We start from the raw sequence: 27,534 nt of genomic DNA on the forward strand, positions 1-27,534 counted from the left end.
CAGAAAGGCTCCTTCCTATGAGCTGTAAGTGCGGCCTGAATAATCGCTGTTTAATGAGCATCTCCAAGCAGCCTCAGCGCGCCGAGGCATTTGGGTCAGACAATTATTAGCGCTGATGATGATGGGTTCTGTTTGAGACTTAAAGATCACACACGTTGCCACTTCTGTGCTGAGATGGCTTTTAGCTCGCACTGCACACTCTTCTGTTCACGCTTACAGTAGTGCTTATTCCTGTTTGTCCACCTCCCCTAAACTGTGACATCCTTCTTGTGTCCCCAGGGCCCGGCATACCGTAGGAACAGTAAATGTGGGCTAATGGAATGGATGCAAGGTCTGACAAATTCGAGAGCTTGGAGAAAACTAACGAGGCTACTCTTGAATGTGAATTAAAAAGCTGATGCCAGGAGAGCTTGGAGAATGTGGAACAAGGTATGTGTTAATTTTTGACCACCAGCAAGAGCTTTTTTTCCCTTTTAATTATGCCTTCCATATCTGGGACAGAAGGCTCTGCTGCCCAAGCAATCTACTTCAGCTCTCAGGCAGCGACGTGGTCTACATACAAGGAGCTACCCTGAGGGCCTGAAAACACCTTTCTTTATGTGACGTTGCATCCTTATCGCTTTTCTTCAAGAGCACTTCAAGGTGCTGGCCAAAGCAGTACAGACAAAACTCTGTATTTTGGGTCCTTGCTTCCTTAGAGCTAGATAATCTCTGCATGGTCCCTCACCAAAGCTCAAGAGACTAGCTGGAACATTCTGCGGCTGCGTGCCATTTGCAGACTTGGGAGCAGGGCTGGGCGCCAGCTTCTGGAACAGGCACCATAGCCCAGAACGCCACGTGGGCTGCAAAGACAACGCTGGAGGGCCGGAGAGATGTCAGGTTCTTCTCAGGTCCATTTACTCAATGCTACGAGAGGTAAAGTGCATGGTTTCCAAAGCTGCTTTATGTCCCATAGCTGTTCCAGCAAAACCACCACCAGTTTCAGAAACTGAACTCGCTAATTACACAGCCTCATCAAGTACAGTGACAGCAGTGTCAGAGCCAGTCCCGTCAGCAGCATTCACCAGCTAACGGCTAGCTGTGTGCATCGTAAGACAAGAGCTCTTCCACTGGCTTTTTAGAATAAATATGGAGGGTCTAGTGTGAGTATTATCCGAGTTTGAAGCAGCACGAGGGCCAGTGGAAAAAGAACCTGAGGGTGTCAGCTCTTGTGGGAAAGCCAAAAAGTCACATTGATCTTATCATCTGTAAAATGGGGAGAATGCTCTTTGCTTTTCCTTCCTTATAGAGTTGTTATCTGAAGTAACTGTGAAAGTGTTTCATAAACTAGAATCCGTTATATAATTATTAGGACTTATAAAATATACAAAAGATATCTTCATCTATAATGTGTTGTATTTTTGGCACTTATTGATATCAAAATTGGACATAAGACATCCCACGCAGTCTATTAAATTAATACAAACTAAGTTAAAAGATTATTCTTGGAATGAATTATGGTCAGCTCTTGGCTAAATCTCTGAACACTGCATCTCTTAGCTATTATTCACCATTACTTTCACTACATTTCCCCTAATTCTATCCTTGAACAACACACACCAATGGGAATTATTTTTAATGTTTTGCAAAGCTCTTTAGCATTGTAAGGTGCTAAATAAAAGGGGAATAAAAACTACACACAGGGCCGGCCCGGTGGCTCAGGCGGTTAGAGCTCCATGCTCCTAACTCCGAAGGCTGCCGGTTCGATTCCCACATGGGCCAGTGGGCGCTCAAGCACAAGGTTGCCGGTTCAACTCCTCGAGTCCCGCAAGGGATGGTGGGCTCTGCCCCTTGCAACTAAGATTGAACACAGTACCTTGAACTGAGCTGCCTCCCGGATGGCTCAGATGGTTGGAGCGCGGGCTCTCAACCACAAGGTTGCCAGTTCGATTCCTCGACTCCCGCAAGGGATGGTGGGCAGCGCCCCCTGCAACTATGATTGAACACAGCAGCTTGAGCTGAGCTGCAGCTGAGCTCCCGGATGGCTCAGTTGGTTGGAGTGCATCCTCTCAACCACAAGGTTGCCGGTTCGACTCCCGCAAGGGATGGTGGGCTGCACCCCCTGCAACTAGAAACGGCAACTGGAGCTGAGCTGCGCCCTCCACAACTAAGATTGAAAGGACAACAACTTGACTTGGAAAAAAGGCCTGGAAGTACACACTGTTCCCCAATAAAGTAAAAAAAAAAAAAAAAAAAAAATAGAACTTGATCTTTATATAAAAAAAAAAGACTATACACAATCTAGTGCAAATTAAACACTAGCAGGAGGTCAAAAGCATCAAAAACTCACCCACAAAGGCATACGGAGCACACACAGGATGCGGCAAGCGCCCGCAGGCCGGTGTGTTGTGCCCTGTTACTGGCGAGCAGACCTGCCCCCGTGTCACCTGCTGTGTGCTCCTAGCCACGGTGCTCCCAGCCCGTCCCCACCCTTGCTGTGCAACCCCACTCACATCAGAGTAATCTGGAATAACTTCTGCCACTGCTTCTGGATCCCCGCTGCCACGAGGGGCGGACGCCCAGCAAGGGGGTACCTCTGCTCAGGACTCACCTAGAGCCTAACTGTCCGTCTCCTCTGCCACCGCCCCCTCCTCCCCCAAACACAATCATCTGCTTCCCATCGAAACCAGAAGAGAAAACACATGCACAAACTTTCTTCAATCTGATCATCTTTCAGACATAAACATACTCTGGGAGAAAAATAATCCATTTAGACCCTTATCCCCTCCCAGAAAACCCCCAATCTAAAAGTGCACATGCTGCTGGGCCTGAAAAATATTAGCTTCTCTGGGAAAGCTTTGCAAGCCACATTATAAATGTACAATGTGTCTTTGTGGCTGAGTGAGTGGGGGTTCAGGGGTGAGGGCCTCAGAAGTGGACCAGCTTCAAAATCCAGGGCAGCTTGCTGTCTGGCAGCGTCTCCCAGCTACATCCTGGCTGGTTCTGATCCAGAAGAAAGCCTGGACCCTGAATTCCCTCCCTATGGTCTCCGTACTTGCAGATGGGTTTATAGTGACATCGACGCTTTGTGTCGGGCTAGAAGGCCTGGGATTAAAGAGCATTTTCCTTCATTAACAAGGTCCTTGTCTTTCTGCACTTCACCTGTCAAACTGAGGGGCCAGAATTTAGCTGCAGCCTTGAGCACGTGAAGAATCTCTTTCGCGTACACATGCCTTTCCACAATGAGTGTGTTCATTTCATCCTTGCGCAAACACTGAGAACTTAGTAGGCCTCAGATGCAGCTGGGAAAGGTGTCTTGTCTCTGGAAGATTCGATCACATACATCTCCTTTTGTTGCTGCTGTTTTACAAATCCAGACTTTCACAGGTTAAGTGAATGGGAAGACGTGAAGGTGACCAGCAACTGACACGGGTAAATGCTTCTGCACAGAATCATGAAACTCACGTTATCCTAACTGAATACGAAGAAAGCATTGTGACTTCCTAACAAGCTGTTCACGGGGTTCATTTGCCTTAATACGTCCATTCTGAATCTACAGCATAAAACGGCCAAGCTCAGCAACTGAAAACATGGGCCAGAGGAAAATGAGTAAGAACTCGATCAGTCTGGTCTTTATCATCTCCGTTTTCTCTGCTCCTCCTTTTTCCTCTAACGCGCTGGTTTCTCCAAAGGCTGTAAGAGACCGGTGGTCGGGGTGCTTTTGATTCACTGGTCTTTGTTTTGATATTTAGGTTTTCTTAAATGGTATCAACTTCAGAAATGGAACAATCTTCCCTTTTTATTCATTCAACCTATCTTTACTGCAGGCCAGGAGCTGAAATGAGGATGGGAAGTCCTTCCAGTGTCTGCCCTCAGGGAAACAGTAGGGCTAAGAAACCCAACTGCAGTGTTCTAATGTTAATAAATAGTACTTGGGCGCTTAGAGGCAGTGTCACCAGCTGGTAAAAGAGGCCGGGAAAGCATTCTTGAGGGGGTGTTGCTTGAGCAGGGAGGAGGGAGAAGAAACACTCGGGCAAAGGGGGCAGGGAGACGCCCTGGGCCAAGAGAACAAAGTGGACAAGCACTCAGGGTATGGAGGGCCACCACGGAGGAGCACGATTCTGAAGGAGCCAACAACGGCCAAGGCCGGGTGGGGGATGGCATGTAAGTCTGGGTACGGAGTGTGTGTGTGTGTGTGTGTGTGTGTGTGTGTGTACACACAAGAGGCTGCATGGAGAGACACCTTGGAGATAAAACCCACAGGAGTGATGGTGAGCTACAGCCACGGGGTCTGTGGGACGGTGGGCCTGGTGTGTGGTGGTCCCCTCACTTGGGGGGCACAGTGGAAGGGGAGCTCTTTGGGCATCAGTACAGCAGGATTCTGCTGAGGCGAGGACACATGTAGCCCCCTCTAAAAGCTAGTTTACAGAATAGAATGTTTTGAACTCAGAGCAAAATCTCAACTGGAATGATCAGGAATGGGTTTAATTTCATTTTGAAATTAACTGAAGGGAAGGCTAGAGACCCATCCTGGAACACACAAGTCCACACTATTTGAATTAAACTGATTATTCTCTAGTGTCGCAGAACAATGATTCTAATGATTCTATTATTAGGAATATGCTTATAACATGCTAGGTAGAGCTAAGCTTTATCGAAGTGACCCCAAGATAGAACTTAAAACATGCTTTTAAAAATGAATCTCTGGGGTGGCCGGTTGGCTCAGTTGGTTAGAGTGCAGTGCTCATAACACCAAGGTCGCCGGTTTGATTCCCTCATGAGCCACTGTGAGCTGTGCCCTCCAAAACTAGATTGAAAACGACGACTTGACTTGGAGCTGATGGGTCCTGGAAAAACACACTGTTCCCCAATTTAAAAAAAAAAAAGAATCTGTCAGCAAGCTGTTTTTATCATTTTCATGTTTATCCTAAAGTGAAGGGAAGAAAACAATCCAGTGAAAGACACGTCCCAGGTGGTGAGCTGGCATCTCCTGTGTTCACCTTCCTTAGTTGGTGGGGCATCCTTTTCTTGGTTCCAGCCTCAAATATAGGCAGCGTAAAAAGAGACAAACGCGTGAAATGAGAACAATGGACAGAAAACTGGGCTGGAGAGGAGATCCCGGGAGTTCCTCGAGTGGAGCTGCCCAGAGGCACTGAGGTGGATAAAGACCCGTGGGCGGGGCCCCAGGAAGGGGGACGTCACCTGGCCTGCCTCTCACCAGCAATGTGAGCTGGGGACACTTAATTCATTTCAGCCTCGACTTTCTCAACAGTAAACTGGGGATAATACCCAGCTGGGAAAAAAGGAGGACGGTGGAGAATCTTTTAAGAAAATCGACGAGGGTAACTCTCACCACCAAAAACAAAACAAAACAAAACCCTGGATGTGCCTGACAGGGAAAAGTATTTCATTCTATTTTATTGGGGAATAGTGTGTTTCTCCAGGGCCCATCAGCTCCAAGTCTGTCCTTCAATCTTAATTGCAAGGGGCACAGCCCACCATCCCATGTGGGAATTGAACCGACAACCCTGTTGTTGAGAGCTTGCGCTCTAACCAACTGAGCCATCCGGCCGCCCGGGAAAAGAGTACTTGTAAAGTGCCATGTAGGGTATTCCTAAGACACTCTGTACAAAAATAGAAAGCAAAAAAGAAGTCCCAGTCGCGATCCCACACGGAATGGAGGCCCCCTGGGCTTATCTACAAGGTCAGGGGACGTTGGAGACCAGGAGCAGCACAGACACACAGGAGGCCCAGTTTTTAGAACCCACTAGTGATTGAACTTAAACCTAGCAATGTGGCCACTTACGTGCATTTGTTCTGAATGTTTCTCTCTTTATTAGAGCGCTTTCTCCAGGTCAGGCACAGTATTTAACCACTCTTTACTCCCACCATCAACTACCTGTTTTATAGAGACTTTTTATTGATGATAATGTTCTTTCGACAAAAACTAGTACCAGTACGGGGACCAGTAATTACTGCTACCAAGGTGCCCACAAAGCTGAAGCCGGTTACAACGATCACACGTGGGCTGAACCCTGACTCTTGATGTGATGGGCACTGATGCCGGCCACGCACTGAGGGTTTTAAACGTTCGGTAATTCCCTCATTCTCCTGGGTTTGCAGTCTTCAGGTTCAGCAATGGTACGCGTACAGACGCAAAACAAAGTAATATAAAGCAATTTCCCAAATAAAATGCCACAATTTAAGTTAAATCCACTTGCCACAATTTTAGTTGAAACCAGTCTTCACTCCACCTTTTAGACTATTAAAAGTGCTACAAACAGAAGGCTTAATCGTTTTCCTCTTGCACAAAATGTAACTGTTAATACATATTCTTCGTAACTCCATCTATCAAAAAGTCAACACAAGTTTCACTAATGCTGCTTGTCTGGGCTAGCCAGAGCTTGGTTTGGTCACTGTAACACAGTTTGCATTTTTTACCCCTAGGTACATACACTGCATTAAAATAATTCTAACCAGAGGGTTTCCTCTTTAGCCGGAGAAGAAAGCTGTGACTTGTTGTGAATATTACATATTTTTGTCTCGGAGTTATGAAAAGGAGTGTGTGCCCTTTAAGAAGCTAAAAAGGAGAGGCTGGGACTGCAGGTTTCGGGCTGACCCTAGGCGTAGGGTCCCGGCAGCACCATGGAAAGAAAGAGAACAGCCTTTGAGTATGGAGACAAACGCTTGTAGACAGAGTTTAAAACATGGAAATTTAGGTTGCGCAAGTCTGCGCGCAAACTAGCTAGCTTCTTTTTATTTTACGTTTGCTCAAACACTGGATTGGCTTCTAAAGAGAAATGATTACCTTTTGTGCTTTCTGAATCTAAAAAGTCATCTTTTAAAAGAAATGACCTGCCAGGAAAGTGACTCACGGTGTAATCCTGCTTCTCTCGCAGGCTCATCCCACCCAGGAGTTGGGTCTATGCTTCCAGAAAACCAATTACGGGAGCTGCTCATTTTCGAGGTACCCACACATATTCAGCTGTTAACGGTTTCAGAAGCAGAAATGACAAACTTGCTGCCCCAACAGGCCTCCTTTAACAAAATTTCAAATCTGTGCAGCTTATACTGGAACTTAAATCTCTGAAGAAGTTCCAAACTCTGGGCCCCGGAAGGCGTTTTCCTTCTTTTTACAGCCTCGCTTCCTACTTGCATGTTTTATTCTTTCTTGCCCAGACTGACGTGCACCTCATCCATCTTCTCACCTGCTGATCTCAACTGAACTGAGTATTTACAGGTCAAGGCCTTGTCGGGCAAAGCCAGCCTATTGCTGGAAATGCCACGTTCTTCAAGACAGGAGAGGCCTGCAAAGGGCCTGCAAAGGGCCATTCGGGGCGGAGTTCCAGCAGAAAGGAACTTGAACACCTCGCATGGCTTAGCGCATGTCAGCTCCTGCCAGTGCGACTATCCATAGGGTGGGTCAGTGGTCCCCACACTCTAAAGCCAGCCTGCCAGATCCAGCGCCAACCCTCTCCATGGACTTTATGGGGCCACTTAATGAGGTGATAATGTGTGAGACACCTCACGGGGCATTTCAGGTCACCCGGCTCCCACAGCAGTGCTTTTCGACCCCCACACCTCTTCCCAGAAACCTTGAACTGGAAGGAAACTTGGTCCAAACGAGAATGGGACTTTGGTGCCAAAGTTGGGGGACGAGCTTACAATGCAGCTTTAGCTAACTACCTAGACTGAGTGCTCAGAGTTGATTTCAGTCTGTCACCAGCATCGCCTGACACGGCATGTTGACAGTGCAGACGGTGGTGGCCACCGCCAGGATGACTGACGGGCAGCAGCTCAGGCGTTTCTCAGCCCCAAGAAAGTTTAAGAACTATCGGCTCAATCCATCTTCATAGAAATGGGCATTGTCTTCTTCATTTCTGTTTTAGAAGAAACGTAATCCCTGAGTAAGAAGACACCCAGCGAGAGGCCAATCCTCATTTCAACCGCTAAGGAAAATGCAAACTTGGAAGGAGGATGACCAGGATTAGAAATCTGCACTAAATGCAACACTTACTTCCCCCACCTCCAATCTCTCTTTAAATGTCAACAGCCTTATGACAAATCTCATTTTATCCCTTACAACCACCAACGGATGGGGGTTCCGTTATTATCTCCATTTACAGGTTAGGAAATTGGGCTGGGTTAAGAAAACGGTAACTTGTCTACCATAATTTCCAAGAAGCCAATCCCTGTGACTGTGGATAAAGGCTAAAATGAGACTCCAAGATTTACTCCTTGCCAACCATCTCTACTCGTGTCTTGAAAGGCTGTCTCTCAGGTAAATCCAAGAGCCCCTTTGCTCTCCTCCTGGTCCTTGAGCTCTGGGCAGCCTGATCAGTACGCAGCGGTTACGTGATGTCAAGTGGCTCCGTCACATGGGTTTTCTTTCATGAGTGAGATTACAAAGAGGCAACAGTGGATGGGGGGTTAGCTAATTATGGTCTGAAACTATACTGATGACTAAGGGGGTTCAGAATTCCCAAGTCACATTAAGGAGCTAAAGGTAACTGGTGTTTGCTGGTCTCAGAGCCCTTGTGGGCCTGTGTGTGGGGGGCGGGGAATGGGGAGAAGAGTTGTTCCTAGGGCTCCTCGAGTTAATTTGGAAGGTTTTAAACAGAGAGTTTTCTAGAGCTGAGCAACAAGATCTCGTTGGCATATTCACCTTAAATGGAACTCTCTTTTTTCCAAGGGGGGGGTCTGGAGGAATGGGCGTCCCTTGGGAGAGGAAGCGTCCCGGGGATGAGGAAAGGGTGCTGGCAGCACGGCAAAGCCTCACCCCACCAGGAGACAAGGTTGAAGCAACCCTAGTGTATGAAGACACCTCCCCACAACCACACATATGGCTGCCTTGCCCAGTTCCCACTGGGGGCGCTAAGCAGCCAACCCCGCCCACAAGGAGCGTGCTCAATGTAACGATTCATCCACCTGTGAGGGGTGGGGGGCGGCAGGCAGTGACATCGAGAGCCCGGTGAAGGGGCTGCTGGGAGGAGAGAATTAAGAGCGTACTCCTGGCCATTGTGAGTCACAGAGGCATGATGGGGGCGGGGTAAGCAGGAAGGTGTAGGTCTTGCCGTGTGCCTGTTTCTCCTGCCACTCACTCTTCAAATCCCCTCCGTGACTGCTCTTCTGGCAGGTCTGCGTGGTGGGGCAGGCCTCCCAGACTCCCTGTCCCCTGGCCCAAGTCAGCGTGGCTTCCGGTGCTCACACCGCCCGCCCCACACGGCACTTACACAGGGCTGATCCAAGCTAAGCCAGAGCTGCTCTTAGCGGTGAGGACCTATCTGTCGGAAATGGTCCTACTCTCCGTGGATGTCTAAGAGGCATCTTAGACTTCACCTGAACATAATAATATACCTCCTGCTTTCCCCACCAAACCTGTTCCTCCCCAGGCGGTCCTGATATTCACCCGGCTGCCCTGTTTCCAACCCCCCCACCCCACCCCAAAGGCCGCAGGAATTAGCTCCCGTGACCTGGGCAACCTCATTCCCCTCTCCGCTTCCCCACATCCTTCTCAGCACGCTGGATTTCCTTCTCTTCCTCAAACTCACCAAGCTCAGTTCCTCCCTAGAGCCCACCCCTGTCTCAAATGCTCTCATCTCAAAGGCTGGCCCACTGAGATCTCAACTCCCCTCTCAGCTCCTCGGAGAACTTTACATGGACCTCCAATCTAAGGCAGCTGCCTAGTCACTTTCTATATCATTGTCTTATGTTAACTATGTGCCCTGATTTGTTACTGGCACATAACAGATGCCAACTAGTTACGGCTGAATGAGGACAGGGTGCCAGTAAAACAGGTTGTAAGCTGGCATCGGCATGACCACACTTGGGTTTTAGAAAGATCCCTTCCGAGTAGAGGATGGACTGAAGAGAGTCCAACTAAACGGTGGGGAAACCAGTTAGGATGCTGCTGTGATGAGACGCTGATGGTTTGGACCCTGACAGGGGGAGTCTGAGGGCGTGGGGGAGGGAGGAGGAGATGAGACAAGGGAAGGAGAGGCTCTGAGGTTGCTTGGGGCAGAGGAGGGCATGGAACTATTAGGGGACACTGGGGTCTGCAACATTCTGGTTTTGAGTGAGGCCAGTGGGCAGCTGGGTAGACAGATCTGGAAATTGTGTGTGGAGTGTCATTAGGTCACGTTCTCACACAGGAACTGCTCCTCTCCCTTCTTCTGAGGCAAGGTGAAGGCTGTCCTCTAGACGGTCAGTGTGGGACAATATCACCAGCGTTAGGAGCCTGAGGTGAGTAACCTCTGAACCGCCATTTCTCTCAGGAGGCACGCAGTGTAGCCCATGAGCAGCCTTGCATGGATGCACCCTCGGCAGTGAGGGCAGAACCTGTGGATGGTCCCTCCCACAGACCTACGAGGACAAGCACTGAGGAATTCTGCTGGCGCCCATCGCTCAGCCGTTCATTCTTTTCCTGAAACTATAAAGCAGCTTACAGAAAAATGGTCACTCGGCCTCATCACCAAAACATTTGAACACCTGTATTCAATTTCTTATACAAAGATTAAAATTCCAACCAACATGGTCAAAAATGATTTGCAACTATTACGTGCTTTTTCAGATAAATACTTTAAATGGCATCCCAAGACCCACCGGATATTATGCTGCTCATCACGCGTCTTTCTGAAGAGAGGGGGGTTCTGGGGAGCTGACCCAGCCCCTGGGGAACTAATCCAGTGAGGACGACAGTGACAATTCACAACACATGGTGCTAAGTGCTGACACAGGCCTGGGAAGCAGGTGACAGGTGAGCTGGTTTTTTAAATCAATGTACTTTTCATGAACAATAGTGGATTCAACTGCCCAGGCCTGCTGGGAGGTGCAAAGTCTTGTGTCAGCAAACAAACGTATTTTGTTTGCGAGGGCTACCCTTTCAAAGCCTTAATATATTTTGATTCCTTCCAGAGGGACCTCAACCTAGAAATAAGTAAAGAGAACCATCTGGCAATTATTCTACTGCTTATCTTAATGAACTATTATCCCACCAAGCCAGATCTTGTTTTTTGGATGAAAAAAACAAGTAACTTTCGAGCAAACCAAGGGTCTACATGACACGTGTCTGAAGCAAGTTGTTAAACTTCACAGAAACTGTTTTCAGAGTCTGGAACCACGTGCATCTCCACGGAGCCAGTCACAACATTCAATGAACATACACTTGACTGGACACCCGGCCACGAGCCGCTTAGTGAAACATGTACGGAATGAAATGCCTCCACGGGTAATGTCACTGCAGCTGGTGTCCCACCCCCATCAGAAGGGACCAGCACCACTTCAGACCTGAAGTGTTTTTCAGATGGACCTCTGCTCGTTTGCTGACCTTGGTCCTCCTTGTCTGCCTCTGGGCAGTTCTCAGTTCTAGCCTCGTAAGGTGCGTCACCTAACAGCAGGCTGCTGCCCGTGTCCCAGTGCAGTGTCAGCCCCGAAGTGCACAGGCCACACCACTGCACTGTACCCGGCTCACAGGGACAGGGCATCCAGGGCTGCATTTCTTCTTCCGTTTCATTTCTACCCAAGAAGCTGAATGACTGGAACACATCTTTACTAAATGACATGTGAGGACACCTTCTAGGACTGACACCAGCCCACAGCACTTATGTCCTTTAAAACCACCTCAACTCAAAGCCTCGGGAAGAGTCTAGAACCCACCAAGGAAGCTACCTGATATCCAGGGAGGTTAACTTTACCCTTAACAGTCCTCTGTCATTGTCCTATTTATAGAGGAGAAGATGTCATCTAAGACCCCTCCTAAGGCCTCATTTAGATGGCACTCCTGCAGAAAGGAATTTTCCAGATAACCGAAGTTATTCAGACTCGGAAAAATACGCACAGAAAAATGACAACAAATTAGGAGAAACATTACAATTCCAAATTAATGATCAATGGACATAAAACATTAAAGTTGATTGGGAACAATAGCAATATCACCAATATAAAAAATGAAGTCAAGAAATAAATTAATATTTAAAGACTATTCTATGTCATTGAGACTCTAGTAGAACAGGGGCTCACATGTATGTGTGGGTGATCATAGCTCTCTATGATCTTTCTTGGTAAAGCCACCAGAAAATGCCCATCAAAAACCACAAAATGGTTTTTGATGTAGTAGTTCAGTATCTGGAAAACTGTCCCCAAATAAAACGCCATGACTAAAAATGTTTACTGTTGCCTAAAAGATAGTATGTGAACTGGAGACCTCAATGTCCAACAACGCAGGAGTCCCTGCATAAATTACGTTACATCCGTACTAAAACAAAAACCCACAGATTAGTATGAAAATTGAAATTACAAAATTAAGTGAAAAGAAGAACGCAGAGACTTGTATCTATAGCGTAACGGTGGAGACCTCAGTCTAATGGCAAGGACCACCGCAGAGGGTTGGTTTGAGGTTTAATGTGAGAATTCGTGGCTAGTGCTCTGAAAGCACTCAGTACATCTGGCAATCATTACTACACTCCTGTTATACCTAGCAGGACAAGCCCATGGACAAAATCTAGAAAAGAGGCAAATTTGTTGGGTTATCAGGACTGTGACTGACCAACGACATGAATACACTGTTATTATTTCCCTCCGTAAATATCTGAAATGCCTTCATAAAAGGTATTTCCTAGGACAGCGCCCCGGGGCCGTTCTGTCCCGCACTCTCTTCCTGTGCCCTTCCCAACGTTTCCTGCTGCTTCCTGTGAATGGAGCTGTCTCAGGCCTTCAGAAGGTAGGTGTCCACCCACAGTGACACTCTTCACCTCAGAGCTCAATCTCTGAGTAAAGTGCATGCACTTTGTCTCAATTCAACACCCAAAGGCCTTAAGCTACGTTCTGGAACTCTGAGGAAATGGGCTGCTATTGTGTACAAGTTTGTTTCCAGGCCCATAAAAGTAATGTTTCATATTAGCTTCCTTCTCACTGTAATTAAATGCAATTTGGTATTCTACTGTATTGTCAATAATGTATCTTGAAAAAATTATTAGAAAACCAAAAACAACAAATTACCCTTTCTGACCCCCAATCGTAATTTAGGCAATAATTATAATGGTAGCTTAATTTCTTTGATACCTTTTCAGGGTTCTCTATGTGGGATTTCATTTTTAAAAACATGACACAGATCTCATGATTTCCTATCTCACCCCACCTCACCCCCGCCCAGGCTTTTTGGCAACTTGGATTTAAAAGTTCACCAGTTTTACATCTATTCAAAAAGCCAAATAAAATCAAGCAGTCCTTATTAAAAAACATTGCACTAGAGACCTAAAGTGTTGACTGATATGAACACGGGTACTAGGCTTTCCTCGCTAGTATTTCTTCTTCACGCTACACAGGAGCCACCAACGCAATGTCTCCCATCTCTTCCTCAGTCCTGTCTTGTGCCGCTGAGGTCTTAGCAACGCCACCCCTCCCACTCACTGACTTGCTTGCTGAGCTGGAAGCCTCAGCTTCATTCCTCACTTTCCTTTACCTGCCACATCTGATCAGTTTCTAAATTCCATCAGCTTTAGATTCCAAAATGTCTGCACTGTCTGTCCACTCCTGGTGCCCTTTCCTACCACTTCCTCTGCCTTTATCAGCTCTTGTACAAATTCATGACAACGCCTCTCAACCGGCCGGCTTGCTTCTCATCTCTCCCTACGTCTTTCCTGAGTTTCTTTTATAAAACACATCCGATCCTGTGATTTCTACATGCTTCGAATTCACTAGTGGTTTCGCACTGCCCATAAATTCAAGGCTAACTCCTTGGACTGCAACACAGCCCTCTCACGTCCCCATTTGCCATGTATATTAACCGTTTGGGGGAGAGGTGGAGCGTGGTTGCTCTGAACCATTCCATGAATTCATTATTTTGGATCTCAGAGTGCTGACCTGCCAACAATGTTTATTTAGAAAAACAACTTTATTACTGGGTAGCTCTTTACTTTGGCCTTAAGTCATACTATCAAAAATTTACAACACACAAGAATACTAATGCTTTCCTTAATGTGCAAGGCAGATTTTACGTATTCCCTTCCTTTTGCCTCCTCTCCTTTGAAGAATCTAATTCCTGAGAGTGTCCGTGTGGGCTATTTCCTAAGACCGTAATTAACACTGCACCTTAAATACCACACGCCCTGCTCCCCTAAAACTCGAGTTTCCCACAAGAGGAAGTGAGGAGACAATGTTTGTTTCATATGTAGCCCAAGTTCCCCATCCGAGCAGGTAAGTTCTGGACACTCCTGGAAGAAGCACTGATGGTGCCGGAACAGAATGACACCCCAAGTACAGCTTACTGGGGAGCAGGACCAGTCCTCACTAAAACAACCGCCCGTGGCTCTAAGGCAGGCAGCAGCCCACAGGCTGGCCAAACACTTCCCTCGTTTCATCCTCATGCCGACCTTCTTCACAGTACATGCTACTGGTTTCCAGACTCATAGTCGAGGAAGGTGAAACACAGAGGTTAAGTGACTTGAGCACGTGACCAGCTAGGACACAGGGGTGCCCAAGCAGTATGACTCCAGGGCTCTCACTCGCCCCCGCCCTACCCCAAAACTGCTGAGCAGGTAAAGGCAGCCAGGTGAGGAGAACGTCTGCGGGCAACTATTGATGAAGCGGACCGGATTTTCCCTTAGCGGACTTGACAGACAGGAAGATGGGGAGAAACTGGTCTGCAGCTGCCAGCCCTCAGGGTCCTGAAAAAATGGCCTTAGGTTGGGGCTTGCGTTTTGGATTAAGTGTGCCTCCTGGAAAATTTGAGGCCTGCCTGGAACTGCGTGGGGCAAGGTGCTGCTCCCCCATGAGTCATACAAACCTTCCTGACCAAGTCCTGACCAGTGCTTCTCACACGCCAGCTGTGGGACGTGGGCCAAGGCTCACTCCCCCATGAAGTGAGCTCAACTTCAGGGTCTTATAGGTTTTCTAGCAAGGACCCAGATGATGGCTGGACTGAAATGAATACCTGCTTTTACATGCTCTTTCACCCTGTTATCTCTTTTAACACATTAGCAATACTGGTTTACATCTCAGGAATGAATGATTTGGCCCAATAATATACAATGACCTGTCAATATTCTTGTTTACGGTCCTTTAGCATTTTTCAAAGAATAGTCTACCCCTTACAAGTTTTAATTTAAAACTGGGTGCAAAAATGCTTCTCTAAAAAAAATAAATAAATAGATTGTAGGAAAATTAAGAGTCTTTCAATTTGTCGCAATTTATTTTGTAAGGTAACATAAGCAATAAAATTCAAAACGGCAAGTTTCACATGCGATTGATTCCTTAGAATTTAGAAAAGCCAAATCCTAAAAGAAAATTAATCCTTTCTCCAGAAGTTTAGTTTCAAGGTCATCTTGTAGTGATTAAAAAAAAAAAAAAAAAGAGGGAGGGGCTAAGTGTTAAGAAAAGCAGGTAATAAAAATAATTTCACAACTTCCTGCTACACGCTAGGAGTGGCAGGAACAGAGATGACCAGGACTGGTGCGTGACGTGTAAGGCAGTGGACAGGCTGTGACAGAAGTGTGAGCTGTGCTAACAAGACCAAGTGACTGCCAGAGAGAGGGGGCTGCTGAGGGAGGGCGTGTAAGGAAGTGGAAAGAGGAGGGTGAGAGAGGAGAGAAAGGGAATGTGAGGGGGGGAGGGGAGTTGCAGTTCAGAGCAGAGACCAGGGGTGTATGGGCTACTGGCAGCATCCTTGCTGGGCTAACGTAAGGAGCACGCAGATGGGGGTGGCGGGGTAGGGAGCACCGAGGATAATGCCTTTCTTTTACAGATAACCGGAGAAGCTAACTGACCTGTTTTTAGCATTTTAACATGTAGTCACATTTGCATAATGTAGTGAATGTATTAACACTTTTACACTGTAAAATCAAGTTTTTTGTCACAATTTAAAGTAAATTAAGGAGGATGTTAGATTGGGAAAGATAAACTTTCGTCCATTAATTAAACTTGTATTTAAAATTTTAAATATAATCTTTAATATACTGATCCAAAAAAATTAACCTAAACCAGTTCTTGGGGTGAAAAAAGATGAAAATTTCCCCATGGAGGCTGTTAAGAATCTACTTAGAAGGGGTATTGTCACCTAGGTGGGGGGGGGGGAAGGACGGGAAGAAGTGCAGCAGCCCCCCCACGTGTAGGGCAAAGCTGGGGTGTGCAGTCTCAAAGGACACACCCGAGATCCACGGCCACCTGATATGTCAGCCACCACAATCCTTAAGGCCTTCCCATTCCTAAAGGTATCAAACATGATTTTTACAGTTATGTGGATGCCTGTGTGGAAGCAATTACCTCTGTCACACCATCCACACCTGAGGTCACTGCGGATTCATCTATCCAGTGACACCAAGGTAACTAAGCGGAGGTCCAAGTTAGGTAACACCAAAGAGGGCTGCTGCGCAGAAATGGAGTGAGGCCCACGTTCAGAACAGGAAGGAGAGTGAAGGCCGTTTGTACAAGAATGTTCTAGTTTTCAGCTATTTTCAGAGTAGTGTGACACAGGGAGAGGAGCTACTGTCTCTTAAGGACTTCATATTATTTTGTTATAATAGCATGCTTGTCAAAACACCTGAGAAATATATAGGCCCAAATGGGTCTCTAATGAAATATATGTGGCTTTATCTCAACACGCTGGGATTGAGAGCATGCTTGTTAAGCAGACCAAAATTGAATGCATCTGCTAAAACCTAAGATAAAACTGGACTCCAAGTGACCTTGACAAATTGAAACATCATCTATCAAGTTAAATAAAAGAAGGCAAGTTAGTGTAATTTTAATTTGTTCTTGAGTACATTAAAAAAATAAAAGCTAGGCAAAACAGAAAAGGATCTTGTAGTCATGGTGGAACATCAGCTCAAAGAGCCAAGAAGCATCACTTTTTAAACCATTTTTAAAATGAACACATCACTGGGCTACACTACCTAAGCGTGTGTCACTGAAGTCAAGTCACCCTTTACTCTAAGGGTAATGGAATGGTATCTTCTCCCATCCTATCTCACTGGGTGGCTTTTGAGAATAAAACAGACATGCAAGTGTATTGAAAAATTAAATTCAATGCACAAAGCCAGCATTATATTCTGAAAGAAAGATGTAAAGTAAATAGGACCAAGGAAAGTTAGTATTTTTAAAGGGCACTGGCATAGTGAACGGGTACAATACAAGGAAATACGCTTAAAGCTGCAGTATGAGATTTATGTAAGATTGCTCATGAAACTAATATACCGTTACATGCCAGTGAAATCTCAATTAAAAAACAAAGATTGAGCAATTGTTTGTGCTCTGAAACCTGTTATTAAAGGAGACAGATGGTGGCCTCTGCGCCCTGACAGAGCTGTCAGAGTACCCAAATATCTAAGTTTAGAGCCTCTGCTACTATATAGAAGTATAGGGGACAAAAATACCTGCTTTTATACCTTTTACCTTTAAATAAAGCATCCCAACTTTTTACCCCTTAAAACATCTGATTCATTTGAAGCACTTTTGAAATAGCTGAGGCTGCAATTAATATTTTAGAAAACAAAAACTTTCAATGTTCTCTACCTAAAGTGCTTCATGTTACTTTAACCATTTAGTCAATGAAAGCTGTGGGGGGTGGGTTAAAGAGAAAGACTGATTTATCACGTTCAGTGGACTTGTTCCAACTATAACATTCTGGATTTTATTTTGGGACCAAAGCTGGCTAAATTGCAGTTAGCTAAGTTGTCACTTTCTGAAGACAGATTCCTGACGAGAAGTTTTACAAGGGAAGCCCACTGGGGACCAAACTTTCGGGGCTGGAGGGAACTGCATCCCGGGCATTCATTCCTGGCCCCTCCTCCTTTCTATAAACTAGACTGGGGCTGAGACAGGACCCAGACCTTTGCTGGCAGGACTTCGCCTGCTGACCTGACTCCTGGTTACCAATTATTGCTATACAATGTTCAAAAATTTATACATAAATATTACTCCGAGAGATGATCACAATAATCTACGTTGAAATAAAGAAAACACTGGCATTTGGACAGGGAAACACACCAAAAAAGTAACAAATAACCAAAATAAACCAACCCACCAGATATTGTAACTTTTGGAGGAAAGTTGGCAAGCCGGCCATGAACTGGGGCAAGATATGATTCATGGGTTATTTACTGAGTGTTCAGAACTAGTTAAAGAGTTTCGTACTTTAGGGTCATAAACGATATATCACTTTAGAACTTTTGCATTTAAAAATGTCGCTGTATCTAAGAAGTAAATCTATTCAAACTTGGGGTTTGGGAATGACATTGATGACAGACACGGAAGGAAAGACCATGCGTGTGGGGGGGGGGCGTCTGAGTGGGAAAGGTAAGCTCCTGTGTGACTGCATTAGAATGTTCTGATTTAAAATATACAGAAACGTCACATGAGTCACATCTGACTATAGTTTATGAGTATCTCTTTTTATCAGACACTTATACATTCTGGGGACAATGCAATGATAAAATACAGTGTTTTGGTGGGAGATGTAAAGGGGAGAGGACAGTACAAAGTGTACAAGTACTATGATTCTGGCTGATAAAATCCTTATTGACTATGATTGAAAGTCATCTGTACATTTGTCAAGTATGATCAGTTTTAAATATAAACTAATACAAAACGCTCTCATCTGCTTAAATATTACAGACCGAACATACATTTACACATCTGTTTCCTTTCCACAAAACTTGTAAGACAAATTTATGAAGCCATGAAGAATGGGAGAGGAAACAACACACAAACGATGTCCAAATTCTGGAAGCTGGAAATAGAAGAGAGTAAGCAATTCCGCAGACTGAAAGGAAGCAGAGAGGAAGGAATGAGCACAGTGGAGAAGCCACTAGAAATCCAGCCACTCTGTGGCACAGAGCCTGGGAAGGTACAGGTGTCTCGGAAGTAGGGGTGGGGAGGAGGGAAGATGTGGTCGGAAACCAGAGTATTAGCTCAGAGTTTGTGAGACGAGTTAGGTCCCTAACTCAGCCCAATTCAACCAGGTAACTGTCTCCCCAGAAGGATATTCACAGAGCAAAAAGCTCTTGAAAATACTAGAAGGGAAGATAAATGAAAGGTCAGATGATAAAGTTGAAGAAAGCACAGAGACAGTAGAACAAAGAGGCAGAGAGAGAGAACACAGAACAAGAGAGAAAGGATAAAGCCAGGGGATCAACCCAGGAGGTAAAATACACTGAATTAACAGGAATTCCAGAAAGATAGAACAGAGGGAAGGAAATTATCCAAGAAATAACACGACAAACTTCCCGAATTGAAACACAAGCGTTTACTGATGGAAGATCTCGCAGAGTAGCCAGAACAAATGAATGAAAAGACGGACTTCAAGGCCTATCACTTTGAGACGTCAGACACCGAGGGAACAAGACAAGCTCTTCAAAGCTTCCCGAGGAGAAGGTCAGAACACACAGAACGACTGACCAGGAGAACTCCAGTCCCCTCAACTGCAACACGAGAGGCCACAGGACAAGCCAGGAGCCATGACACCAAGACAGTGAGAGGAAATGATTTCAAATCTAGAATTCTATACCCAACCAACGCTCATGACTGTGGACAGACATTTCAGTAGATGAGATTGTGACGTATTTACTCCCACGACCCTTTCTCAGGAAACTGTACTGCATTAAGTGAGGGTCCCGACCAGCGAAGGTGAAGACAGGGGATTCAGGAAACAGTGTTCAATAGAGGGAAGAAGTAAATGATGATGATGGTGGTGAGTGCCCAGGATAACAGTTATGAAACAGACTTAAAGAATAAATATTCTGATTGGAAAGACTGAATTAGAAAGATGTGGTCCGAGAGAATAAAAAGCAAATAAAAACATGAATTATTAACTCCAGAGAAATAAAAAGCTTTAGAAGAAAGGAAATATGACCATAGTATGCTTCATGAGTATTAAGAGTCAGATGTTGAAAATGGGAAAAAAGGGGCAGACGGGTGGCTCAGTTGGTTAGAGGGCGAGCTCTGGGCAACGGGGCTGCCGGTTCGATTCCCACATGGGCCAGTGAGCTGCGCCTTCCACAACTAGAATGAAGTCAATGAGCTGCCGCTCAGCATCCGGGTGGCCAGATGGCTCAACTGGTTGGAGTGCAGGCTCTCAACCACAAGGTTGCTGGTTCGACTCCTCAACTCCTGCGAGGGATGGTGGGATGCGCCTGGCATCTGGCAACTAACAACGGCAACTGGACCTGAAGCTGAGCTGCGCCCTCCACAACTAAGATTGAAAGGACAACCACTTGACTTGGAAAAAGTCCTGGAAGTACACACTGTTCCCCAATAAAGTCCTGTTCCCCTTCCCCAATAAAATCTAAAAAAAAAAAAAAAAAAAAAGGGAAGAAAGGATCCGTAAATAACACAAACAGCAGTAAAAGCTTATTGTTTAGAAACGGGAACCGGCAGAGGAATCAGGCATCCGGTCTGAGGAGGGGTGGAGCAGGGAGGGTGGAGCAGGGACGTGTGTCTTAATAAGCTGTATGGCACTAACAGGACTTTGTAACCCGTGGTCACGTATCACTGATAAAAATAAAAGGTAAACGTTCCAATTTACTTCATTTTCTGCCCATCCTTTGGGCCTAGGAGCTTTAATCTGGAAGAATCACCAGGGCATACGTAAGCATAAAATAATAAGGCTGAAACAAGTAAAGGTGGGAGACACAGAACCAAAAAAAGAAAGAAAACGAGCAGCCGGAACGGGACTCGTGTACTTACCATCTCTCTGGCTATTTCCAGCGCCTCCTGTAGGCCATAGAGCCTGCCACAGACCAGGTAGATTCCATTGGCCCAGAGAATACAACCCTCATGGACCCAAAATTCATTGCTGTCAAGAGGTAGTTCAGGGATTTGTAACTCCAGCTCGGGGCCACCTTCTGAAGTGGTGGGCACGGGGGGCTTTGAGTCCAAAACAGTCTTTTCGCTGCCGCCCTCCGTGGTTGCTTTTTTACAAGGGAGCCCCCGGGACAGGGACCGAGGGCCTCCGCCACAGTCTTCCGAGCGGTGTCGCCGCTTAAACCTGGGGTGGGCGGCCAGGCTCCTCTGCTCCTTCTGCTGCTGCTGCTCCTCCTCCTCCTCAGTGTCCGTCTTGGAGCCGTTGGAAGCGCTTTTGTGCCGTACCTTAACTTTGCTCTGCATTTCCGTGGCCCTCTTAGGGGGCGGGTTCTTCGGGAGAGTGGCTGCATAATCTTGGGGATAAAAGGGTCCAAAGAGGTCACCCATATTCCGGTAACTGGCCCACTTGCCACACAGACAGCAAACCAGGTGCCCCATGACAGAAGACTCTGTCACCACGGGTCCCTGCAGCATGAAGGACGAAGCTGGGAGCACCTTGCTTTCGGTGCTGCTGGGTGGAGGGGTTAGAGACCTCTGCCCCTTGCGACCCCTCACCAATTTGGTCTGTTCTTCTTCTTCGGCGTTGATGATTGTACAAACGGCTCCAAGTTCACACTTATTGACTACGTGGATATAGGGGAAAAAGGACTTGTTCTTGGCGTCAGCTTTATCCAGTGGCTGGGTGGCGTACTTGAGTTTGATCTCGGGCTCCTGGGGCTCTACGATGGGGGCTGCTTGTTTGCTTTTCCGCTTCCTCGGCTGCGCCCCAGGCTTCCTTCTCTCCCTCCTTTGCCTCTGCTTTTTTGGCTTCGGCTCTCCATCCGCAGAACCTTCTGGTACCTGAGGGGGCGGAGGGGGTGGGGGCGGGGGCTGCTGTTTCTTTTGCTTATTCACACTACCTATGGGCCTCCCCTTCTTCTTTCCTGAAGGGAAATACCCCTTCGGGGGGAAGCCCTCCTGCTTGGGGGAAATCGTCACTGTGTCCGTCTCCTTCTCCTCAGCCTTGGGGTTGGCCTCAGGGGCCAGGGCGCCCGCTGGAGGTCCATTCTTGGAGTCAGGGAAGAGCAAGGCTGCTGCCCCACCCAGGGAACCATCTGGTCTCCCCTGGTTACCCCCAGGCTTCTGTGAGGTTGCCGATGTCACGGCACCAGGGGCTTCCTTTCCAGCAGCCACGGTGTCTGGGTGGGTCTCGGTCTTCACTTTGTCGTCCCCGCTGCCACGCCACTCCTCCGAAGACCTCGCAAGAGGCTTCTCCACAGTCACCTCCTGGCTTGCTGGACCGACCAGGTCAGACGCTGCGTCACCCTTCCTCTTCTCCATCTCGGCATCCGCAGCAGTAGCATCCCCGCCTTCGGGGGGGCCACTCTTCAAAGAAAGTATGTCGTCCAGGGTGACCGTGTCTCCCCCAGCCTCGGCGCTGTTTGAGGACGCACTCCTCCTAATATTGGGGGACGTGATCTTCTGAACGATCGCTTCCAATTTCAGGCCCCGACCTTTCCGTGGGGGCAGTATTTTGGTCTTAGCAGGGCCTGTGAGGGTAACAGCGGGGCAGTTTCTACTGTCTGGGCTTGGCAGGTCCTTGGCGGATTCCCTCTTAGGGATGGACTTGAAGTCCTGACTGTGAGAAAGATGGGCGTAGGAATTGAAGGCTTTGTCAGCGCCTTCTTTCGACGGGTGAAGGAGGCGTCCCTTAGCTTCAGTGCTGCTGTTCTTTACGTCCTGTGACTGTCTCTTGGTGGGAATGGGAGAGATGAAAGAACGGACGCGTCTCCTCATGATTAAGGGGTTTTGAGAAGAATGATCCTCCTGACCCGGCAGCCGCAGCATAATGTTACCAGGTTTGGACGACTGTGCGGCCTCAGCCAGGCCATGCCCATCGGTCTCGTGGGGCGGTCCATACCGTTTTTGATTGGACATTCCTGGAGGACCGCTGCTTTTGGCTGGAGAAGTCTGCCGGGAAAGGTCCCAACCGGATTCTTGTAACTTCTGCGAGCCGTGCTTCAATTCAATGCCTTTGTTAGAAAGACCATCACTAGACATGAGGCAGCGCCCACCTTCCTGACCGCTGGGGTCATGGTAAGTCCCCATCGGTGGGCCATACATCATGCCATCTTTGTCATTTTTCAGAGGGCTCCGCACTCTGTCAAGAAACTGCTGCTGCCGTGGGCTCTTCCGTGGCCCCTCCTGCCTGTGCTGGGCCGCGGCGATTACTCCCTGAGCAGAACTGCTGCTCCAGTCTTTATATTCCTCTTGTTGCTGTTGGTACATCTGCCTCTTATAATGGAGCTGAGAATTCAAGCCTGCGTTGGGATCCCCATAAGCATGAGCTCGAGTGTTTGTGTGATAAGCAGAGGCCAAGCTCTCCGAGTTGGGAGAAAAGGGAGCATGTAAAGAACTCCTGTTGGCCCTCTCTGAAAAGGTCATGTGTGGGTTCATGTGGTGAGGGTCTCCCCCTGGGCCCCTGCTCCTCCCAGGAGACATCTTCAATTTCTCTGAAAAGTCATGGTACTGAGAAGGGGACCGACCCCTCATGCCCTCACGGACACCCACTCGGCCAGGAACCCGCCGCACTGGCGTGGGTCTGCTGTCCTGTGGGCCATAGTCTGAGATGGAATCATGGGCGGCTGCTCCGGGGCTGGCATGGCCTCGGTAAGACTCATGCTTGATGCTCGTGGGATGGCAGTGGTCTCCAGACTTCTTGTTGTTGAAACTAGCTTGGGATTTGGATTGTTCAAAGTCTTCCTCTTTTATCTGCCCGCTCTGAGATTTCAGCTTTGTTTCCATGGACACCAACCCACCTGGAAGAATGACCGACTGACTTAAACTGGGATTGAGACGTTCGTTCCTCCCAAGTCTGGTGTCGGCACCCATGTGTCCCAGTGAGTGAGCCCCCGGGTCCCTGACAATCTGTCTTAGTGGGGAAATATCACAGATCACTGATCTTCTTTCAGAGAGGGAACCCCCGGGCTCATGGGCTGATGACTGAGGCTCTATTTCAAACTTTCTGGGAATTGGATAGTCAGCCAAATTGATCTGTTTCATTTCGGGAGCTGCGCTGCTTGATTTCCTCTCCCAGGGGCCCCAGTGGGGGTTTTCTAATAGGGACCCAATGCTTTTGTTCAAAAGGCCCCTGCTAGCTAATTCATTGGTTTGACTAATTAAGACATTAGGCCTCGTGGCTCCCTCTAGGCCCCCAGCCATGCCCTGGTGCTCCTGAGTACTCCTCGAGTATCTCCTGTCCGGGTGATGGTGGTAACCCTGGAGCACTTCCTGCAGGAGGCTGGGGAACTTCTCATTTCTACCCTTTCGCTCCCCGTGGCCAGCGAAATCCCCCTTATCTTGGCCTGTAGGATACTGAGGAAAGCCACCGACACTTCTTGGCACGGCCGGCCCGAAACTGTCTTTGTAACTATAGCGCAGGCTGCCGGGAGATTTGCTGGGTTCAGTTCTGCCTATAAAGCCAGGGCCCACGGCGGGGTGCCCGCTCTGGCCACTGCCCTCTCCGTTGTGGTTGGAGTTATTATCTCCACTCTTGTTTCCTTTGCCCCCTGCCCCTGGAGGCTCTGGCTGGGGAAGTGATGTGTGACTGGTTTCCTTGGCCCCGCCAGTGCTGGGTGGCCTTTGAGTGGCCGTGGGATCATCCTCCTGGGAGCCTTTATCTTGCCCACCAGGCTTTTCTACCCGGCTTGTCATGGCTTCCCGGGAGACAATCACCCCAACAGTCTTCTCGTTGACTTTTGGGTTGCCCTCGGATGACGATGGCGTGTCCTTAGCACCTGGCGAGGCGGCCTCTTCTCTGGCAGGACTGGCACTGAGTCTGGGGGCTTCGTTCTGAGAGCCTTGTGCTGGGGAGGAGCCGGCTTTCTCTGCGGCTCCACCCTTGTACGTGGTGTCAGAGCTGGTGCTCTGGCCACTCAGCTGCCTCACTCTCTCGCCTTGATCCTCAGAACTGCTGGAGCAGCCTCCATCCGGCGACTCTGCCACTGGGGACTTCAGCTGTTCTTCAGGCTGTGAGGAACCTTCAGAGTTTGTGCAGCTGTCTGCTTTCTTAGAAGAGGAGGAGGGCCTCTTGGAGGTCTTCTTCTGGGGTGTCAGGGCATCGGACAGTAGCATGTGCTGGACAGTATTTGGGAGATTGGCCACCTGCGTACTCAGGGCACTCAAACTACTCAAGCCAGGGTCCGTCAGCCGCTTCTCCGGCACCCCCTCCAGTCCAAAGCCCTTGAAGCCTGCGGCGTGCGAGTTGGGGCTGGGCATCATGGACGGCGTGGGGCTGAGCTGCGGCATCAGCTGCAGGATTCTGTTTCTGGAGCCCACGGGCACACTGCCCTGCCCACACTGGAGGCTCTCCCCACTCTGCATAAGAGGGGACGGGGTGGAGCTACAGCTCGGAGACTGCACCACAGAGGCGGCGGGGGAGGGGTTGGAGATGGGGCTGAAGTTCTGGTGGAACTGCATGGGGGACCTCACGGGGACCTCAGGCTGGCTGTACTGGCCCACCTGGCTCTGCAGGGGCAGCTTGGTGGCAGCGTTGGTGTACTGCATCACGTGCTGAGGGGGAGGCTGCGGCTGCGGCTGCCCCTGCTGGGTCCCTTGGGGCATCTTTGCCTGTTCAAAATTTTTCATCGACTGAGGCTGATAACTGTAGTTCGACTGTGTCCCATACGCCTGTGCGTTCGAACCCACGCTGTGCCCTTCATACTGGGAACCGGCATTCACACTGTAACTGCCGTCGTAGCTCTGCCCGGACTGGCTGAAACGCTGCGGGGAAGGGAAGGAGGAGGAGGAGGAGGCAGCAGCAGAGGACTGGTAGTGCTGGCCAAACTGACCCACTCGCAACTGGTAACCAGTCGCAGAGGACGGCAGAGTCGAGGGCCGCTGCATGGGCTGCAGATGGGACGAGCCAGACGCTGGCTGGCCAGTGGCTTGGGGCAGAGGCTGATGGGACTGGTAAAGCTGTTGTCTCAGCTGCTGGACTTGCTGCTGCTGCTGGCTGGAAGCCTGCTGTTGGTACTGGGCGCTCCCCGGAGAGAAAGGCCCTGTGTAATCCTGCTGATAATGAGACACGCCCCCCAGGGCAGAGTGCTGTGCTTGAAACTGGCCCACGTGGCCCTCACTCCCGTACTGATTGCCAAAGCTGCTTCCCTGGGGAGGTCCGTAGCTCTGCACGGGCCCTGACGGCCGTCGCTGAGGCGGCTGTGGGGTGCCTGTGGCCACGGGGTCTTTGTTGCCTGCCATGTAGTAGAAGTCTCCAGCCTCTTTCCTGAAACCCTGGTAGCCTTGATGGCCAGAGGTCTCACTAGCCATGGCCGCCGCTGCTGCTGCTGTCCCTCGTCGCCCACCACTGCTGCCGCCACTGCCACCACTGCTGCCACCTGCACCCCCAAAATTCTGGAACATCTGGGCCTGGCGAGGGCTGAACTCTTCTATCCGGGACGAGCCGTGTACCTCCTGTGGGTAGCTCTGCTGGTTTCCGTGGTAACTGCTTTGCTCCCGGAAGGACTGCATACTGTTCAGCAGGACAGCAGCGGGCCAACTGCCCTCCTGGAAACGGAGAAAAGGGAGGAAAGTATGAGACACGCACCCTCAGCACAAACAGAATCAAGTCCAGATGACGGACGGGTGCGGCAATTCAGATGCCCACACAAAACTGACTGGCTCGAATTTCATCTCCGTTTCTTTCTTATCCTAGTCATTTCTGAAAATGCAAACATGCAGAGAAATGACGTAAAGAGGGAGGCAGGAGTCTACAGAAGTATCAAAAGAGACAGTCTAGGTAAAAACAAACAATACAGTAAAACCTTTGTTATTAGATAAATAAGCCCCTCCCCCCATTCAACTGGATGAACACATAGGGCTGTGTTACTACTGTCAATTACAGCAATTTTAAAATAAGTCTTCCAGTTATGGCGGCGGAGGGGTGAGAAGAACACTTCCATTTCTTTGCTTTCATGTGTCAGACTGGTCACTGAACTAAGAGTCTCAAGGCTGAGGCAGTCACTCCACAGGCTGCCCCACTCCTGGACTCTAAGAAACGGACCGGCCTGAGAACGGAAGTCAGCCCCTTCTATCCAAACCCATGTTCCTCATCTTTACTATAATTATCAACTGCCTGTGATGACTGGCGACCCCAGGAGACTCAACTCTTATCACTGCAGGGATTCCTACTGCTACAGCCTCACAAACTTCAGGGTTAACCTCTGCTTGATACATAACTGTCCGAGGTACCCCCCTCAACCACCCAGCAACTCGCAGGGAAAGGGCTCGCAGCGGAAGCCAAAGGAGCAGTGACTATCCTTGAAGATGCTTTTTGGAGGGTTGCAAGATGTTCCAGCACCTCTAATCCCCATGTAGTTTTTTTTTTATTTCCCAATTGACTATTTGCAAATATTCGCAAAGTTACTGTTGGTCGTTACTATGAAAGAAGGAATTGAAACAGTCACTTTGCAGGGCAGCCAAAGATACAGAGGAAGATAGGAACTCATAAGCCTAGTTCTTACCTAGCCTCCTCCCAAAGTCATATTATTGGGTCAATACTTTGCACTACCTTTGCTAATGTAATTAGCACGTCATGTAATGCTCCTCTTAAATAGTTCATCAAGAGTGCATTTTTTATTTTGTCTTTTGCCTGGGCCTGTCTCCTCCTCAGAGTCAGAGATAAGTATGACAAGGCCAAACTGCTCCTAATAATTTTAAGATTGATTATTTCAAAAAGAAGTTATGAAACATATGGGCTAGGGTAAGTTAAGGCAAAAAGTTGAT

General features: G+C 48.3%; 1 protein-coding gene across 5 annotated transcripts in view; it reads right to left on the minus strand.

Annotated features, from left to right (window-relative positions):
* Positions 1–27,534, minus strand: part of TCF20 (transcription factor 20) — a 161,329-nt gene that overhangs the window by 23,447 nt on the left and 110,348 nt on the right. For all 5 annotated transcript variants that reach the window (XM_074326485.1, XM_074326484.1, XM_019715431.2 and 2 more), the window contains one exon: positions 20,656–26,316. In XM_074326485.1, coding sequence (XP_074182586.1) covers positions 20,656–26,280 — 5,625 coding nt within the window. In that variant the 5' untranslated portion in view covers positions 26,281–26,316. Of the gene's footprint in view, positions 1–20,655; positions 26,317–27,534 lie in introns of those variants that run through there.

Source organism: Rhinolophus sinicus, linkage group LG02 (genome assembly GCF_036562045.2).
Source record: "Rhinolophus sinicus isolate RSC01 linkage group LG02, ASM3656204v1, whole genome shotgun sequence".
NCBI lineage: Eukaryota > Metazoa > Chordata > Mammalia > Chiroptera > Rhinolophidae > Rhinolophus > Rhinolophus sinicus.